This window comes from Patella vulgata, chromosome 8, assembly GCF_932274485.2.
Source record: "Patella vulgata chromosome 8, xgPatVulg1.2, whole genome shotgun sequence".
Classification (NCBI taxonomy): Eukaryota; Metazoa; Mollusca; class Gastropoda; family Patellidae; genus Patella; species Patella vulgata.
The window spans coordinates 31,039,096-31,057,732 of NC_065886.2; the positions used below are offsets into that span (position 1 = coordinate 31,039,096).

Genomic DNA, 18,637 nt, shown 5'->3' on the forward strand with positions numbered 1-18,637 from the left:
AAGCTTTGATCTTAATAGACCTCCGTAGTTGACATACGCAAACGCTTGCACAACAAAATAAACAAAAACTTTTTTGACCTATATTCACCTACCCATAATACACTGCTTTTATGCGTGCGCAATCGTAATGGAGTACCTGTTCAAAATGAGAGAAATCGGACAGAAATAATAAACAGACGTTTGGCGAAAATTAAGTCTAAATTATAATTGTTTTGGGTGTGATTGCCTGAAGAGGTGATTTTCGCCTCCCTATTACTATGACTAGTGCGGTCCCACTAGGAAAGAAGGCCGCATTATGCCGCTATTTTATCAATACGGGTGCCTGTCTCTACGGGGACGAATGTCAATTTCTGCATCCGAACCCCAATTCGATGCCAAATTCGTTCCCCAACACACCGAACGGTGTTCCAGAAAATCAAGGTGAGGCCAATATTTTTATTTTGTAGTTATTGATAAATTTCAAGGCTTACACATGAACTAAATAAGTGACCTACTTACTAGATAAATCCCCCGCCAAGCCACTATATTGAGAACGTAAACAATGTTGTGTGTACTGTGTAAACCACGGCACGAATGAAGACAGTAAAATATGCTTTTTACTGTGTGACAATGAAAATGTGTGTCAGCCATATGACATGTCCTGTATATTGTGTCATGTTAAAGAAAAACATCAATAACAACAGGACACCATTTTTTTTACTTTTGAATTAAGGGTGATCAATGTTATTAATACTAATATCTCTAGTTGTAATTCTTTTTTGTTTAAATAACCCAAGTAAAATATGTGAGGCTTATTTCCCTGTTTATAAGCTTAATTATTTGCCTACGCTATGAGTATAACAAGTTGATTAAAAAAATTTACAAGTCTGGGGGAAAAATATGAGAATAATCCAACTTCATGACGTCATATGTTATTATTTTAATGGAGTTTTATTTGTAGTAATAAATACTAATAGTACTGTTGTTTTATAATAAACTAGATCTAGGTCATGTCAAATTTGATTAATTGTTGAATTTTTTTTTACTAACTAAAATTTATATAGATATACACACCTGACATTAATTTTATGTAGTCTGCCTCAGGTTTTTAAACTTGATTTATGAAATTTAAGATAATTTTGAACTCTTTGACCAATAGCACTGTGTAATTCAAATGTTCCATTTTATATTGATATGGCATCATAACTTCATTTTCAGTTTGAAAAGATTAGTTTTGGTGGCAGAACTAGTTAAATGCTACATGTAAATGGATCATTGAAATCATAAAATTAAATAAATTTGGGAAAAGATTTGTTGATGAACAGGAATAGTCAATCCTTTTTCAGCCCACACAGGAATCGAACACAGGACCTCAGATTAGCAAGCCAAACCGCCACAGCTCCAAAATAGAAACAGACAATCCTTTTTAGTGTAAAGACACTGATCCTCATTGTTTTTTTGGGACAATATATATATATATAATTTTCCATGCCTTAATTGATTAAAGGCATGTCATCACGAGCAGTGAAAACACAATTATTATGGAAAACACAACACAATTTATATGAAAAACAATCACTGGTTTATACACATACATGTACAATAGTACAACGTTTCGGCAAGTGTCCTCTTCTCGTTTTATCAGGTACAAATGTGATGCTTTCCAATTAAATTGTATTTTGTTTTTATTGTGCTCAATCACTAAATGGCACTCAAAGGATTATATCACCTGCATTGTTTTATCCTGATCAGCTGATCAAACTTCAAAGGTTTAATCACCTTTAAGTTTAAGATCAGCGATTTATAACATATTTACTATACAAATATAAATTCAATAATAGAAAACCAAAAAACACTTATTTTATAGATTTTAAGAATGTTTGAATTCTATTAATTATTAAAAATAAGCGTCTTTGTTAAAGTTCCATGAGGTACATGTAATGTAATAGCTAAATCTGACTATTGTCAAGCTTTCTTTTAGCTTCAAATGTTATATGAATTATTAATTAAACATTTATTTACATGACAAGCTCATTCATAATCAACTCTCTATTTTTTAATGGATTGAAACATGGCCGCCATTTAATATTTAAATTTAAAAATGGATTATCGAGACTTTGTTGATTATCACAACGATGGTACATATGTAGCAATAAAAATTGAGACTACACTATTTGTATCAAAACTACAAATATTCATAACTTCGCTGCGAATAAAGTAATTTGATTGAAATATTCAATATATTTACTTTTCGTTATCTATTTTTAACTATTATAGTGAGAACTGTCAGCTCTTAATCTAAATCTTGCATCATGCATCTAAAACAAGTATAAGAAGCCAAGTCTTTAACTCAATATCATCCACAGTCTTCGACATTACAAATACGACTTATTGGTAAATTTAAATCAACATTGATGATGTTATCTTAGCTTGAAAAGATGGGCTTCTGATATCCAATATTTAAGACAAAATGAAAATTTTCGTGTGCCAGAAATGCTTTTGAGTGCCAATTGTATGTAGCAACTCAATAAACGAGGCTAAACATATCCCATGTAGGAGAATACTTCCGGTGTAGACTGGAATAGCCAGACGCTAAAGACTGCCATTCGATTCAGACTCTTTGCATATTTCGCCAAACATAACTGATTAGAAATTAAAGTAAAAACAGAAATGATTGAATATAAATCAGTTTATATACATTCATATTACATTATTATATGTGTTGCGACCCATTTGTGTCAATAGTTAGGCGCCTAAGAATAGCGATTTAGCTCCTTTAATTAACAGTTTTTATCAGTTTTACAGCTCTTGTGAGGAAAAATAAACAAAATCATACTACATGTAAAACAACAGGCAGGATATTTAAACATTTTATTAACTAAAGTTATGTACATGTATGTAAAATATGAGAGGGAGAGAGATAGAGATAGAGAGAGAGGCTAAACACAAACTAAGTCATTCTGGGACTAACATATTCAATTTTATTTCAATAACTGTATTGCACTTAGGGTCTTTACATGTACATGTAGCTGTGAGAGAAAACCAGAGATCCTGGGGAAAACCCACATGGTTGCACCGGCGAGGCGGCGACCCTACTCATCATGAACAAGCTGTGAATTGGAACCTGGCTACTTGACTCAATGACAGACAATGATTAAATAATTGGCATACCGTAATATTCTAATCTGAAATAAACAAATGACATCAAGATTTGATTATTTCTCTAAATTTAGAAGCAATAGTTAGTAAATGTTATTTTCATGCATTGTTTTTTTGTTAAGTCAATGAACATGAATCACAATTTGTTTAATAAATGGTTATTTCTTACAGGAATGACAGAGAATCTACCCAACAGTGGGGATCAGTATTTTAATGCTACATTTTGTTCAGTTCCAAATTCTGTTCAAGAATTCCAACAATTTTCTGCTGGTGTAAGTATTTTTATAATTATATACATGTATGTTGTGTAATAATTTGTGTCTGACAAAGTGTGTGACAGGTATGTCCAGACTTAAGATAGATACATATAGTACATAGTACAGGGTTAATTCCATATTGCTCCAATGGCATTTAGTAATTGAACTGGAAATACACAGTTCACAATTGCTTCTCTAGTATTGGACAGGCAAACATAACTGAATTCACTGCCCCATAAACCTTTGCCGAAGTAATAGAACTAGATGGCCCTTAAATAGTTGACACCCCGATTGTACGTGACAAGGAGTAGGGTCGCCTGTCCCACCTCGTGGGTTTTCTCCGGGTGCATCGGTGTCCTCTTTTTGCTAAAGACCCCTACACGCAAGTGAATTACATGTATTGATGTATTGAAATAAAATTGAACCATGTCTGTCCCGAAATTACCTAGTTTGTGTGGAGTGGACGTTAAACCCCATTTCTCCCTCTCTTTCTCTTAATAGTTGATAGCTTTTCATGTGACCCATTGGGGTGAACTGCTCGAAGAAGCAGTACACGTACATGTATTTTCATCACAACGGTGGGAATATTATGTCACATGTATAAAACGATTTCTATTATGACAAATGTTTTGGCCTTGAGAGACAAGTGTCCTTTTACATGTACTGTACTGTCCTTTAATTCTGTGAGATGTTTTAGCTTATTAATTATATAAAGTAAGTATGGTACCAATTTGATTTTAAATTCTTTGGAAATCTCTATTAAAAATTATTCATCCTATTTCTTCCGGGAAAAAACTTTTTTTTACATGTACATGTAGTTTCAGATTTGTAAGTTTTGAAGAGGGTTGTAAGGCTATTATGTATCAGGACCCTAAAAAAACTTAAAAATTATGTTGGTTTGGCCAGTTTGACCTAAACTCTATAAATTATCCGCCAAGGAACACAGGCTAAAAGTTTTTCAAATTATAAGCCTAATATATGCTATTTTTCTACCTGTTCATGGGTTTTGTACACACAACAGATTTAAATGGATTGAGGCATTCAAGGGTCGATTTCTTGAATAAACATGAAACTAAATGAACTTTGCAAAATTTCAATACTTGCCTCCAAATGAATCAACGACGGATCTGGGTAGGTGGGAAGATATATGTACAACTCCGCAGACAGAGAAAGATAGATTGTAAGTCATCATTTTCTTACTCTTGTTGGCGCAGATTGGCAGTTGGTTATTTGTTTGGACGTAAGTTGAAATTTTGCAGCTGTCACTAATATGAATTTTATGTTTGTTGCCCTTTCGTTGAATGAGAGTTAAAAGCGTAACCAATGAAAACACAATATTCCTAAAATATTAAGAAGTTTACGGCATAGTTTTGAAAGTTCGTCTGACTAACAGTTTTGTTTTCCGTTCACAGCGTCCTAGACCAAGATCTCGTAACAGTATGCTAGGGTCTCTCTCCCAGAATGCTAAGCCCTTTGTGCCAACAACTGGAGGCCCCATGGATCAGCAAGGTTTAGCCAATGATTTTGCTGCTTTAAATTTGGCCCAAGCAGCATCACTTCCAAATAAGGTGAATAATATTACCATCACTATATACATGTATTGCTATGAATTCAAATGGATTCACCATTTTTCTTTTCTGTAACAAGAAAATTATTGTACATAACTGCCATTTTAAGATCAAATAAAAACGCTATCATGAATCTATTTTGACAAAATTTGTAACTCCATATTTTGTAAATTATATGTTTTGAAATCATCAAATACATGTAGGTTATCGTAATTTTGATCATCTGATTTCTGTTTTCGTTTAACACCCTGTTGGTCTTTCAAAATACAGGGGGTGATAATTAACCAATCATTTCTGAGAACAAGGAACATTTATTATCTTAGTTCAGCTTGTTGACATTGTTTATTTTAGGTTCCAAATGATTTCTCGCCTAAATCTGGTACTTTATCCCATAGTGCCAGTACACCATCGTTCTCTTCATATTCCATGATGTCAACTGCCAGTACTATCACTCCCACCAACCATATTAATCATAGTAAGTATTTCTTATCCAATCATAATCCATGTATCTTGTTTGTCAGTGCTATTACTCCACCAATGATATTAATCATAGTAAGTATTACTTATCCAATCACAATCCCTGTGTCGTCAGTACTATCCCTACAATCATATTAATCATAGCTACTTACATGTACCTAACTCCTGTCACAGACTTTGTCAGACATAAAGTATCCCACAATGCATATACATGTATTATCTGTGATAATTTATGTCTGACAAAGTCTGCGACTGGTTCCTTCTCTAGAGGCTTGGTAAGTAGCTATTACCCAATAGGGGAGGTTGGGCGACCAAATGGTTTAATACAAGTGCACTAGATCATAAGGTCTGTCATCAAGTGGCATGGTTTAGATTCACCGCTTGCATGGGATAAGGACTAGTGTCGCCTCTCCAGCCTCATGAGATTTCTCCAGGTCCTTCGCCCCTCCCTCCCCCACACTGCTAAAGACACTTACACACCAAGTGCACGTTGAAAGCCATTGCACTCTTTTATCCAATAAGGGGGCTGGGCTAGTTGAACAGAGAGTCACTGAACCCTTGACATTAATGTCTTTACTGAACATCTCTAGAAGTTATGGAACACAAACCTCCTACAGTTGCAGTCATGGACCATTGATTCCAGTCATGAAAGGCAGACAAATACATGTAGTGCTAGAAAGCTGAATTTATGGCCTAATGGCTCGTTTTAACCCCTGTTAATGCTTTGGGACCTGAGCAGCACTTACATGTATGTCCTGGGTTGTAAAAAAATGTGTAAAAACCCCTTGTAATACTGTAATAGTAATTTGTGTACATTTGAATTATTGAAATGTCTTTGTGTCAAGTGGACGTTAAACCCTATTTCATAGAAATGAATTATTGAAATGATTTCTAGTTTGTGTTGTAATAATATCGTCATTTATAACGTGTGTTAATGATTAAAAACAGTTTCTAAGGTGCTGTTGTGAGGACGTAAAAGCGTGATTCTATCTCTGTGTTTACGATAATGTTTTTCTCCAACTGCCAACTTTTCAGGTCTGATCTACTCATCCAATGTGAGCCCGAGTCCAAGTCCAGGAATATCACCAACCAACTCGCCACTCATGTTACGTCGTACAGCTTCACCAGTCACTCCACTTAGACAGACGACAATCCCACAAAAATCATCATCAGCTAACACTATTCAGGTATGTTGTAACTCATGATAAGCCTAGCCTTCACTTAACAGGGCTGGCGCTTTCAGGACTGAAATCACGGAAAACTATGGTCTGTCTGTGTACAGGTCAGCGTGCACGTCTGCTAACACTGTTCAGGTTTGTTGGTTCTTATGACCTGAGGAGATCCTATGTAAATTTTAAAGGTCAGCCTTCACTTTTAAGGAGCGGCAGTGTCTCGCTAACCTGGAGGACCTGTGTTCGATCCCTGTGTTGACAGAGAAAGTTCATCAGGATTTTCCGGCTTGGTTCCCCCTAGTCAATGGTGCGGGACAAGAGGACCTGACTAGGACAGCTGCCTAGTCATTCGGATGGTGCGGAAATCTGAGGTCCCATGTACACATTGGCTTGCACATAAAAGAACACTAGACAGTTGGAATTCAGTATAAAATTAGGTTATAGCGCCACTGTCCGGGCAACATTTCCCTCACAGAACACTGTAATAGCGTATGCCTGTCTTCATTAGCCAAGTCGGAGCAGAACAGTAGCATGTTAAATTCTATTTCATTTCCGTATGAGCATGCCTAGATTGAAAATAAGAAACCTGTCACAGACATTGTCAAGCACAATTTCTCTGGCATCTGTCGTTCTGCCTGGTATTTTTTTGTGTCTTTTTCTGATTGTTTTATTGATATTATCATTCCTAATAGCACACTTGATGGCATATGCCCGTCTCCATTAACCCGGATAGTGCAGAAAAGTAGGATGTCAGACTCCATTTCATCTATAAAGTGAGTCTCTATCATATAAAAGGTCACGGTTTCGATCCTTGATGTTAGCGTACATGTATTTGGCTTGGAGATAGAGGAGACTTCTCAACCTTGTGGGTTTACTCCGGATACTCCGGTTTCGTCCTGCAGAAAAGACAAATTGTCTGCGATATCCTCTGGAAGCAGATGTTAAATGCTCATAGAAAAAGAAGAAGAAAGAATCGGAGCAACATATTTATTGCTGTTAAATAATATTTTCCAGGAAAATGTTGGTGGTACAACGTATTTTTATTCTCCAGAGGATTTCTCTCCTCAACATCAAGGAGTGGTGAGTTGTAACGAGATTTATTATTTCACGATGGTTGTGTTAATTGCATAATCAGTAATTACCATTTAATTCTCCTTTCACCTCCAGAGAGGTAAGTGGATGAATGGGTTAACACATGCACTTTAGATCATAAGATCTGTCAATAATAGGCAGCCATATCCAATAATTAGTATACAGTTTTGTAATGCGGTCCTATTCTGGTTCACCCCTGTTCTACACTAAAAGACTAATTAAACCATTTCAATTTTATTAAATGAAAGCAAAATATGTGCTTCTCAAAATTCTCGAAATATACTTAGTGTTTTCGACTAAGATTGTCGATTGAGGACTTAAGATGTATGTCTACTAGCTTAGTGTCTGTTTTTAAGCAAAGCAAATTGTAGACAGACAGCGTAAGTTTAGTATTGGAGTTGGTTCATTTGTCAAATCTCGTGCGTTGTCTTTGGGTCCTCTGGTTTTCTCCTCCTGCTAAAAACCCCTACATGCATGAACCATATTTTAGTCCTGAAATGACCTAGTTTGTGGATGAGACCTGATTTTTTCCTGCCTTAAAGCAGAATTCCACTGTTCGTCCCATCCCGCTCTTAATTATTATGGTTGTTTTTGTATTTACGATATTGTTCCGCTTTAATTTAAGCTACTTCTTCCAAAAGCGTAATGAAAAGCGCATGCTAATATCATCAAAAATCATTTATTATTTTCTGACTAATTTGTAACTTGTGCAGCCCAAAATAGCTATCCAGAAATTTAAAATCTGCAAACCGGTTGTTGGCGATGTAAACATTAACGGTATCTTAGATACACACAATTTTTTTTTCAGCTTATTTTTTCCAACAGCTTAAATTATGTCTGGTGGATGCTAAACCCATTTCTCTCTCTCTCTCTCTCCCTCTCTCCTTTTCTATTTCAACCCTTGAAATTAATGTTGTGATTTACTTTTGCAGGTTCTACCAAATTTTACCATGTATCCCAGCATACCACCCCACATAGCCCACATGAAGTTAAAAACTAACATGCCTCAATTCTTTATGCCAGATGAACTGAAACTGGTAAGTCTTTGTCTTCTACCTGAATTTATGTACAAGGTGATAAAAAAAAAAATGGTCCCATATGTCAGTCTCATAATTACCTACTTTGTGTTGAATGGACGTTAGTTAAACCCCATCAGCACTGCTAAACAAGGGACAGATCATGCCATTTCAGCACTTTGTTGTCAGTATTGCAGGACTGGAGGCCTGACAAGGTCAGCTGTCTAGTCATTCGTATGGAACAGAAAACGAGGTACCACATACACATTTCCATGCACATAAAAGGTCCTTTGGCAGTTGAATTTGATATAAGAGTGGACCATAGCGTCGCTGACTGGGGAAAAATTTCCCACATTGTACACAATATGGGGTATGCCCGTCTTCATTAGCCCAGTCGGAGCAGAACAGTTGGACAATAAACCCCATTTCATTTCATTTTTTCATTGTCTTTAGATGTATATTATATTTACAGCAAATATTGAATGAGCATGCTTTAACAATGGCCCAGATTGATCAGTCACATAATCCAGGTAATCTTCTATTATATCTATATATATCTTTACTCATTTCTCTGTATCAAGTGACTGGACGAGAGAGAGGGCCTTAGAATTTTCCGGGGTGGTTTCCCCTTGTCAATAGTGCAGACAGAGAGTCTGGCTAGGAGCAACGTCTAATCGTATGGATGGTACACGTTGGCATGGGCGACCTGTACAAAAACCCTTGACATCTGGAATTCGAAAAATGAGTAGTCCTTAGTGCTGCTGTCTGGGCAAATTTCCCTCACAGCACATTGCATAGTTGGTGCAGAAAATTAGGAGGTCAAACTTCAATTATCATTTGTGTATGAACTGGTATTAGATGTTCTAGGAGAGTTCCATATCCTACAGAGGTCTTTGTAATATTTCTTCAGAGGCTGTATCACGTGGCTAAGTGGGTAAGACGCTGGCTAGCTAGCCTGGAGGTCGGGTGTTGGATCCCTGCATTGGCCGAGAAATTTCATCCAGATTTTCCAGCGTGGTTCCCCCTTGTCAGTGATGCAGGACGGAGGGCCTGACAAGGACAGCTGTCTAGTCCTTCAGATGAGACGAAAAACCAAAGTCCCGTGTATACATTGGAATGCACGTAAAAGATCCCTTGGCAGTTGGAATTTGATATAAGAGTAGGCGATAGTGCCGATGCCCGGACAAAATTTCCCTCATAGCACACTGTATGGCGTATGCCCGTCTTCATTCGCCCAGCATAGGAGCAGAACAGTAGGACGTTAAACCCCATTTCATTTCATTTTACTCATTATTCTTTTTTACTTTTATCTTTAAAAATCGGCATACGGTAATACTAATAATAAATATCCTATTCTATAGTGGCAAAACTTCTCAAAAATTATGGTCATACCGATTGACAAAACATATATATATAAGACTCAAGAGTTTAGCTCTCAGTTATAACTTGATTGAAACAAATGACAATAATGAGGTGCATTGACATAGTTTAATAAATATTGAGCCAATGTTCACAAAAATACTGGCAAGAACTTTGATGTTTGGGTTTGTTTGTTTTTCAGAGATCCCATCTGAAGTTGATAATTATCATAACATGTTTCCACTGGAACCACCACCTGCTAATCCTCTTCAAAAATCAAACATCTTTAGTTATCCCACATCCTGTTTTAAAGCTGTAAATACGAAAGATGGATTGACTTACTGTCTACGTCGAGTTCATGGTAAGTTTTGACTTATTGTCCACGTCAAGTTCATTTTAAGTTTTTGACTGATTGACTTCATGATAAGTTTTGACTTATTGTCTATGTTGAGTACATGGTAAGTTTTGACTTATTGTCTTCATGGTAAGTATTGACTTATTGTCTACGTAAATTCATGGGAAATTTTTCTGTTTTACAGGATTCCGATTGGTTAATACTAAATGTATGCCACTGATTGACATGTGGAAGAAAATGTACCATCCTAATATTGTCCAATTACGAGAAGTTTTTACTACCAAAGTTTTCAGTGATAATTGTAAGTTTGAACAATAATTACATATGAACACAATTCATATATTATCGGCCTGTCTGTCCATACAACAATGTTCATGTTCTTGACAAATACAATCACAAATTTTCTTGTGAGTAAGACTTTGACTCTCTAACCTGGAGGTCCTATGGTCAATGCCGATGTGGGCCGAGAAAGTTTCCAAGTATATGCCAGCGTGTTTTCCCTCAACAACATATAGTCATTCAGATGGTATGAAAAACCTATGTCTTGTGTACACATTGGCGTGCACGTAAAAGATCCCTTGACAGTTGAAGTTCGAAATACGAGTAGGCCGTAGCGGCACTGTCAAGACAAAAAAATCCCCTTATAGCACACTGCATGACATATGCCCTTCTTCATTATCCCAGTCAGATCAGAACAGTAGGCCGTTAAACCTCATTTCATTTCTTGTGAACGCTGTATTGCTTACAAAAAATATCATCTGATTGATTTGAAATTTATACACAGTGATTATGTTCATGAGACAATTTCCAAGTACAGCATGGTTTGGATTAAATTTTGGAAGAAATATGAGTTTCATCAAAATTGTTATTATTTCTGATAATATTTCATGAGTTGTTGCCTTTAATCAGTTTAATAGAAATGTGACAGCCATTATTTACAGCTCGGCCAACTTAGCTGTTGTGTGTGTTTCATTTCCTGGCAAGCCATGTTTCTTTATTTTATCACAAATTATTAAATTAATTTTAATCTATTTTATTTCAGCCATTGTATTTGTGTTTGACTACTTCCCGGCTAGTGAGACTCTGATGTCCAGACATTTCAGCAATATGCCTGCCCCTGTCAATGGTTATAGTAGCCCATTTAACGGGGATACCTCCACAGCCAGACCCTATAGTGCTACTAATGGTAATAAATATTTTTTTATATGACCATCTAATTGAGCTTTTGATTCCCCACGTGTACGTGATGGATCATAAGGCCTGTTATTCATTCAAGTGGAGTGGTTACATTTCCCCGCTTGTACATGACAAAGAGTATCTCCAGGTTCTCTGGTATCCTCTCACTGCAAAAAGACCATTTAGCGCAAGTGAATTATTGAAATAAAATGGAACCATGTTAGTCCCAAAATGACCCACTTTGTGTTGAGTGGAAGTTAAACCCTGTCTCTGTTATTTTCAGTGTCTATGAATGGTGGTGCATCTCATCCAGGTCCATCATCAGGAAGTGGGTTATTACCAGAATCATTGATTTGGACATACGTAGTTCAACTGAGTTCAGCTTTACGTGCTATACATGCTACAGGACTGGCATGTCGATCATTGGATCCAACCAAGATTCTCATCTACGGAAAATCGAGGTAAACTTTCTTTATCAATTCATTTACAGTAATGATTATAATTTAATTCCTTTAAATCAAGGTGAAATTTCTTTGGTCTTTTAAACTAAATCATAATAATTTAATAATCCATTTGATAGTGTGCCTGGAATTCAGCTACACTTCATGTTGATGGGTAGAATGTTAAATGAAATGGGGTTTAGTGTGCTAGTGTTCTGCTACGACTGGGCTAATGAAGTCGGGCATAAGCCATACACTATACTATGAGGGAAATTTTGCCTGGACAACGCTAAATAGAAGACTGTAAATTCCTGTAATGTTTACTATGACTGAAGTTGATTTTGATAATAACATTTGAACATTACTTTATTTCAATGAATTAATATCATTAAATATTTCATAAGATACAAAAAGAATGATCAAATTTAATGGTTTGGAAATAACTACCAAATGCTAAAACATTCCTTCGAATTGAATTAAATATTTAAATATTTTTTTGTTTGAAATTTCCCTACAGGTTGCGAATAAACTGTTTGGGAATAGCAGATGTCTTGAACTTTGATAGTAACCAGGGCAACCCAATGGCTGTCATGCAGCACTATCAGGTAATGCAAATTATTTTCTGAGTTTTTTTAGGGTTCTGTTTGAATCTTGTCAAAAGTTCATAATTCTGTGTATTATAGTGTTATGAAACAAACTCTTCTCTTTTTTTCAGCAAAAGGATCTGTACGCCCTGGGGAACATAGTGTTAGCATTAGCCTGTAATTCTGTGATGTCGCTGCAAAGAGAAAATCTCCAGAATGCGTTGGATCTGGTTTCCAGGAACTATTCTCCAGATTTAAAGAACCTAATCCTGTTTGTCTTATATTTCTTTCCTCTTGAAATTGTGTTCAGTCTAAAATTATATTTTCTAATTTTTATGCCTAAAAAAAAAATCCCCTAATGGTAGTGGGTCAAGCTTTGACATACTTTCTTGGATTATCAAGATATTCGTTCCAAAGAAAAGGATAATTTTTAGCCTCAGTTTTTAAATGTTGTTTTAAGTGTTTTTACACATAGAAACTAAATTTCTTTTAAGTTGTAATTTCTTGACATGTAAATTGATCAATAGGTAAAGTTATCACACTTTCTCTGCCAGTCATTGAAATGAAAACCCTGCTGGCAAGCAAACAGTAACAATGTGTGTTTCTCGGTCTTCCACCATCCATTCTGACCTTGATGTTATTCTGTTTGTTAAATTATTGTATATTTGTATATTGTATAGATATTTACTGACCAATCAGAATCGCCCTAGAAGTATCAATGATGTCATGCCTATGATAGGAGCAAGGTTTTTTACCCAACTGGATGCTGCACAGCTGCGGGGGGACGTTGTTTACAACGAGCTTGCCAAGGTAATGAGAAACTAAACTAAACATGGTAAAATTGAAATGAAATGAATTGGGGTTAAAAATACTACTGTTTTGCACTGTTTGAGCTAATGGAGACTGGCACATGCCATACAGTGTGCTATAAGGGAAATTTTGTGGTGTTATGGTCAGCTGTTGTCAATGGTTCTTTATCGTGCGTGCCAATGTATACACAGGACCTTGGTTTTTAAGCATCTTTTCTTCACTTGTTCAATGTTGGGTTGTAGTATTAGCAGTCATCGATACATTTACAAACAGCAATATTACTAAAAAGGGGTGGGGGTGTTAACCCTTTAGTACTTGACTATCCCAGTTCCTTGAAGAAAATTAGACCGTCTTAAACCGCCAGAGATGTGAATAGCTGTCCAGATTGTAGGACCGACCATTTAGCGTACACATGACAGGATGGTCTAAGGAACCCTAGTTAAGGGGGTTTGGGGCGGTTCAAGTGCCAAAGGGTTAAGTAGTAAAAGTAATCTGACCAAATTCTGTTTGTTGTAACCCAATGTTTTCACATTTGTTTATGTTTTCAGGAAGTTGAAAATGGTCGTTTATTCCGTTTGTTGTGCAAGTTTGGTACGATTAACGAGAGACAAGAGTAAGTAGGGTTCACATCAATTTTCCGTACAGCCTCTAATATACTGCAGTAAAATTACTACATTTTTTTCGAAATATCGATTTATTTTCTCTCAAGTAAAGATTTTTGACACTTCATGAATTCATAGAGAGTCAAAATAATATCAGAAAACCAATATCGAATCATAGCCTATTTGTTTTGAAACATGTGAATGGTAACTAACCCTGATTCAAAAGGCCATAGCTCAGTCAATATCTAGAGTCGCATAACTTTGCAGTTTTACATAAGTCATAATACTTTTAGTAGACTTCGGTCAACTTGACATGGAATGACCCTAAATTACTCCTGAAAATGCATAAAATTTTAGAAAATGATAATGATATTTTACTTTCAGGTTTAGTTTGGATCAGGCTTGGTCTGAAACTGGAGATCGTTACATCTTGAAGTTGTTCCGTGATTATCTCTTCCATCAAGTAGATGAAAATGGAACTCCGTGGATTGATATGGCTCATATTGTACAGTGTTTAAACAAGGTAATACACTGGCTCACTAACCAGGAGGTCTCGGGTTCACTCCTAGTGAAGGGCGAGAAAGTTCCCCTTGTCAGTGGTGCAAGATTGGGGCCTGACAAAGAACAGTGTCTAGTCGTTTGGATGAGAAATAGGTAGCTACTGTGACTCTGGCAGGGTACAGTGTCTAGTTATTGGGTCGGAGACAAATAAACAGTGTTCACATGTACGCATGTAAAAGAACTCTTGACAGTTGCTATTTGAAATAAAAGTAGGTCGGAGTACATTTGCATTTTTCCAAAGTGTTTAATTATTCACAGCCACATCCATGCTAAACTGTAATTCCAATCTGTTATTTAACATTTAATTAATCCATGAAAAAAATTCAACAGTACATAATCTCTCAGCTTGAATTCATCGACTAGGATTCTCTAATCATTATGTACTATTGCTTGATAAGAGTAGAGAAGCCAGTCCAATTGTCGCTCAGAATTGTATTCCATAGAATTGTTAACTGTGTATTTGATAAAGGCTAGAAAATCAAAGTGGAAACGTCGCTCAGTAATAACTGTAATTGTATTCCATAGAATTGTGTCCTGTGTATCTCAATTTTCATTACTAAGTACCTTTGAAACAATTTAAGTTTTTCCTTTATTCTTTCTGTCGTCGTTAGCCCAGTTGGTGCAGAAAAGTAGGACATTAAACCCCATTTCATTTCATTTCTTTGTTCTCGTCTAGTCTTAATTTATCATACCTCTTCTAACAATTAACATGTCATTCAGGGTTGTCGGTAATTTTTCATAGTTGATTAGAGATCTTCATTAGAAAATAATATTGTCTGCTTTTTATCGTGTTACTATTTTTGTTCAATCAGAAACACATGGAAATTAATGAATAAACTCGATTAACTAGACACACGATATAAACAATAATATTTTACAGGAATTCTTACTTTGATTTCTCATTTTACAATATGGTTACATGTATTTATTTTTTTATATTTTATTTACAATATGAGGGGGATACAACAGACGAAATATGTATCGCAAATTACACTGCGATACTAGTTGTCGACAGACCTGATGTCATTGAATTTTTTATTTATTTGTTTTGCCAGGTGGATGCTGGTGTACCAGAGAAGATATGTTTGATGTCCCGAGATGAACAGAGTGTTATTGTTGTCAGTTATGCTGAAATCAAGCGGTGTTTTGAGAGTTCGTTTAGTGAGTTGTTAAACGCGGGCCATCAGGCGGCATTTTCTTAGCAGCAGTGTTATCTCCCTTGATCTATGACAACAATTGTGTTCCGAATATATTTTATTGAGAGAGAACATGGATTATCTACTCTTTGTTAAAGACTAATTTGTTTTGTTTATGAGTTATTTCCCCTTGATTTTGTGACTGAATCATGATGTGTATTGTATGTAAAAGACTTTGTGATCTGGACTTTTGTCGGCGATAAACTGTGGTTTAATGTGCCATGAAGACTTGATTATTGAGTTTTTTTTGGTAATTGTTATAGCAGTGTTGGTGCTATCTTGGATAAAATTGGATAAAAGTAGCTATACCTTTATATCAGGCAGCAGCATCACGTTTGAAGAGCAAGTCAAGGTCATTTGTTGACCCTGTAAGCATTTCAATATCAGTATAGATAGATATCATTTTTTATCATTTGGGAGGGTTTGTGAGAGTGAATGAATAATCAAAAAAAAAAAAGAAAGAAGACCAAACTTTTTCTTGGAATAGAAGACAATTGATTTTATGAAATATTTTTGATTCCAAGTCAAATTTTAGAGAAAAAAAGGACCTTAGAACTAGTCTTAAATCATTCATATTTTCTACATCAACGACCATTCTATTGATGTTTTCATCCATATTTTAAAACAATAAATAAACTTTCAATTGATCATTTGGAATATTTTGTGTGAAACTCGGCAACAGACTGACTGTTTTATTTACTTGGAGCCATAAATTCTATTAAGTGTTCTAGCAAATTGGTGAATTAAAACTGTCATCATTTATATTAGAAATGAGGCAGTTATCAGTTAAAACATCACTATCAGCCTTTAATTGTGTTATCTGATGTTGGTTTTAATGATAAAACCCTTATGGGCTCATCTCTGATTTATATCTCAAATGAAACTTTTTATAAGTATACTTGTGATCAAATATAAAATATTGATATTATTTAAGCTATTGAATATTTTATAAAATAGCAGAGAACTGTATGACTTGACGACTGGTTTCGTCTTACTTACAAACAAAATTTCATTAGATTATTTATTCAGCCAGTTTTTGGATTTCTACATCTTTTTAACCTTCAAGTTTCAAATATTGTCCAAATATTTTTAAAATGCCAAATTTCTGAAGCAATACATGCTCTTATAATCATTATCAACTGAACATTTTTAGTCATGAATACGCAGACGATTTTAACATGTTCATTTGTTATTAAATCTACATCATTATTTTTCATGGACAACAAAGACAAAAGGGATTTAAATGTATTGTTAGGAACTTTCCATAGGGATGTAGATGGCGAAATGTCTAAATTTACTGATCATATTATAAGGTACCAGCGAATCTTACCCAATGGACGGGACAATACGTTGATTGATTCATAAAGTGTTCTAAAAATACTGTTACATGTATCTGCATCCCTGTATTTGTGTCTTCAGTAATACACAAATTTAAAAAATAAAAACAGAAAATAATGTCCTGAATGTTTTGCTGTAGTGGTTGTCAGTAAGTTTATTGGAGAGTAAAGTTGATGCAGATGCTACCCCTCATCCCTTCCCCCCTTCCCCATTTTCTTCCTTATCACTCATACATTTGTTATTACATTTAAACATTACCAGACTTGAGAACGAATGCTAGTCATTTATTTTTACACCCCTTTGAAAAAATGGATTGACCCAAAGCAGTTTATGATTTCAGTATTGAATGAGGAACAGTCTACCATGAATCAAAGGGGGGTATTTAAGATTTGACATACTCTTATTACCAGGTCTGAACATTATTGTTGGTATAATGTATATTATTCATGTTTTTGTAAATAAACAATTGATAAACTATTTTAAGTCAGCTGATGCGTAGACAATTAGAACAGTTTATTTGGAATAAAATTAGTAAACAATAATCTCTGAATATTGGGGTAAAAAAAACTCTGATAAAAGTTATTTAAATTTATGTTAAGTTTTGTAACAGCCAGAAAGAACTGCGAATAATCCCTGGTTATTTAAAATTTGGTTCGGTGTTGTAATAGCCAGAAAAAATTACAATTGAGATATTCACAAAACATAACATAAGATTATTCAAATAGTAAATTCATTTAATAAAGATGTTAGTCGGGATTTTATTAATAAAATTTGCATTGACAAAAAACAAAAAATTAAACTGATACTGAGAATGGTGAGAAATGTTATCTCGACAAAATTTCCCCATAGTGAGTTCAAGCCAATTTTCTCAATATATCTAGATTTGTGATATTTACACCATTTAGGGATTCATATTACGTTTTAAAATATTGGTGTACATGTAAGTTAAATAATAATTTTAATAAACAGTTTATATTTATTTTGGTATCTTTATAATGATTATCAAATTTAATTTGTGATAGTTTTTTTTGTCTTTTAGAACGCTGTGGCCTTTGGGGATATATTGATTTATCTTGCTATCCTATGATAACTTTATAAATGTATTTCAATATGTTAATATATGTGCAAAGAAAATAGAAGAGTTTTGTTGTTAAAATAATCTTTCCTTATTGTCTACGTAATCATCAGCTTGTATTTTTATGAATAAAATCACCTATGAAATAAATTGTGAGTTACTGGTGTTTTTTCAGTTTACTGTGTATAAATATAATATTTATTACTGTTGACTATTTGAGTGGTGTGGGTGTAACCAAAACAATTATGTGAACTATCTGTGCACAAAACACAGTTTATTCCTGAAAAGAACCATTATAAATGTGTTGGGTAAATTTGGAAACATACTGGGGTATACATACGAGGCGATTCCCAAACCTTTCCAGCCCCCTAATCAATATGCGATGGAAATCGTTATACACTTATTTTTCAAAATAACTGAC

At 35.0% G+C, this 18,637-nt stretch overlaps 1 protein-coding gene across 3 annotated transcripts; it reads left to right on the forward strand.

Annotated features, from left to right (window-relative positions):
- Positions 1 to 120: 120 nt before the first annotated feature.
- LOC126830185 (PAN2-PAN3 deadenylation complex subunit pan3) lies at positions 121 to 18,366 on the forward strand. 3 transcript variants are annotated; one of them, XM_050560507.2, is made up of 18 exons: positions 121 to 420; positions 3,310 to 3,410; positions 4,808 to 4,963; positions 5,315 to 5,438; positions 6,476 to 6,627; positions 7,627 to 7,692; positions 8,637 to 8,741; positions 9,193 to 9,250; positions 10,282 to 10,440; positions 10,619 to 10,735; positions 11,477 to 11,620; positions 11,894 to 12,071; positions 12,568 to 12,655; positions 12,766 to 12,905; positions 13,315 to 13,444; positions 13,993 to 14,057; positions 14,431 to 14,569; positions 15,663 to 18,366. In XM_050560507.2, exons 1-18 carry the CDS (start codon positions 258 to 260, stop codon positions 15,807 to 15,809), a joined length of 2,232 nt encoding a protein of 743 aa, XP_050416464.1. In that variant the 5' UTR covers positions 121 to 257; the 3' UTR covers positions 15,810 to 18,366. The 3 variants fall into 3 exon arrangements, with proteins under 3 accessions (XP_050416464.1, XP_050416465.1, XP_050416466.1); XM_050560508.2 differs by lacking the exon at positions 4,808 to 4,963; XM_050560509.2 differs by lacking the exons at positions 13,315 to 13,444; positions 13,993 to 14,057; positions 14,431 to 14,569; positions 15,663 to 18,366 and having other exon boundaries at positions 12,766 to 13,180.
- Positions 18,367 to 18,637: the final 271 nt, after the last annotated feature.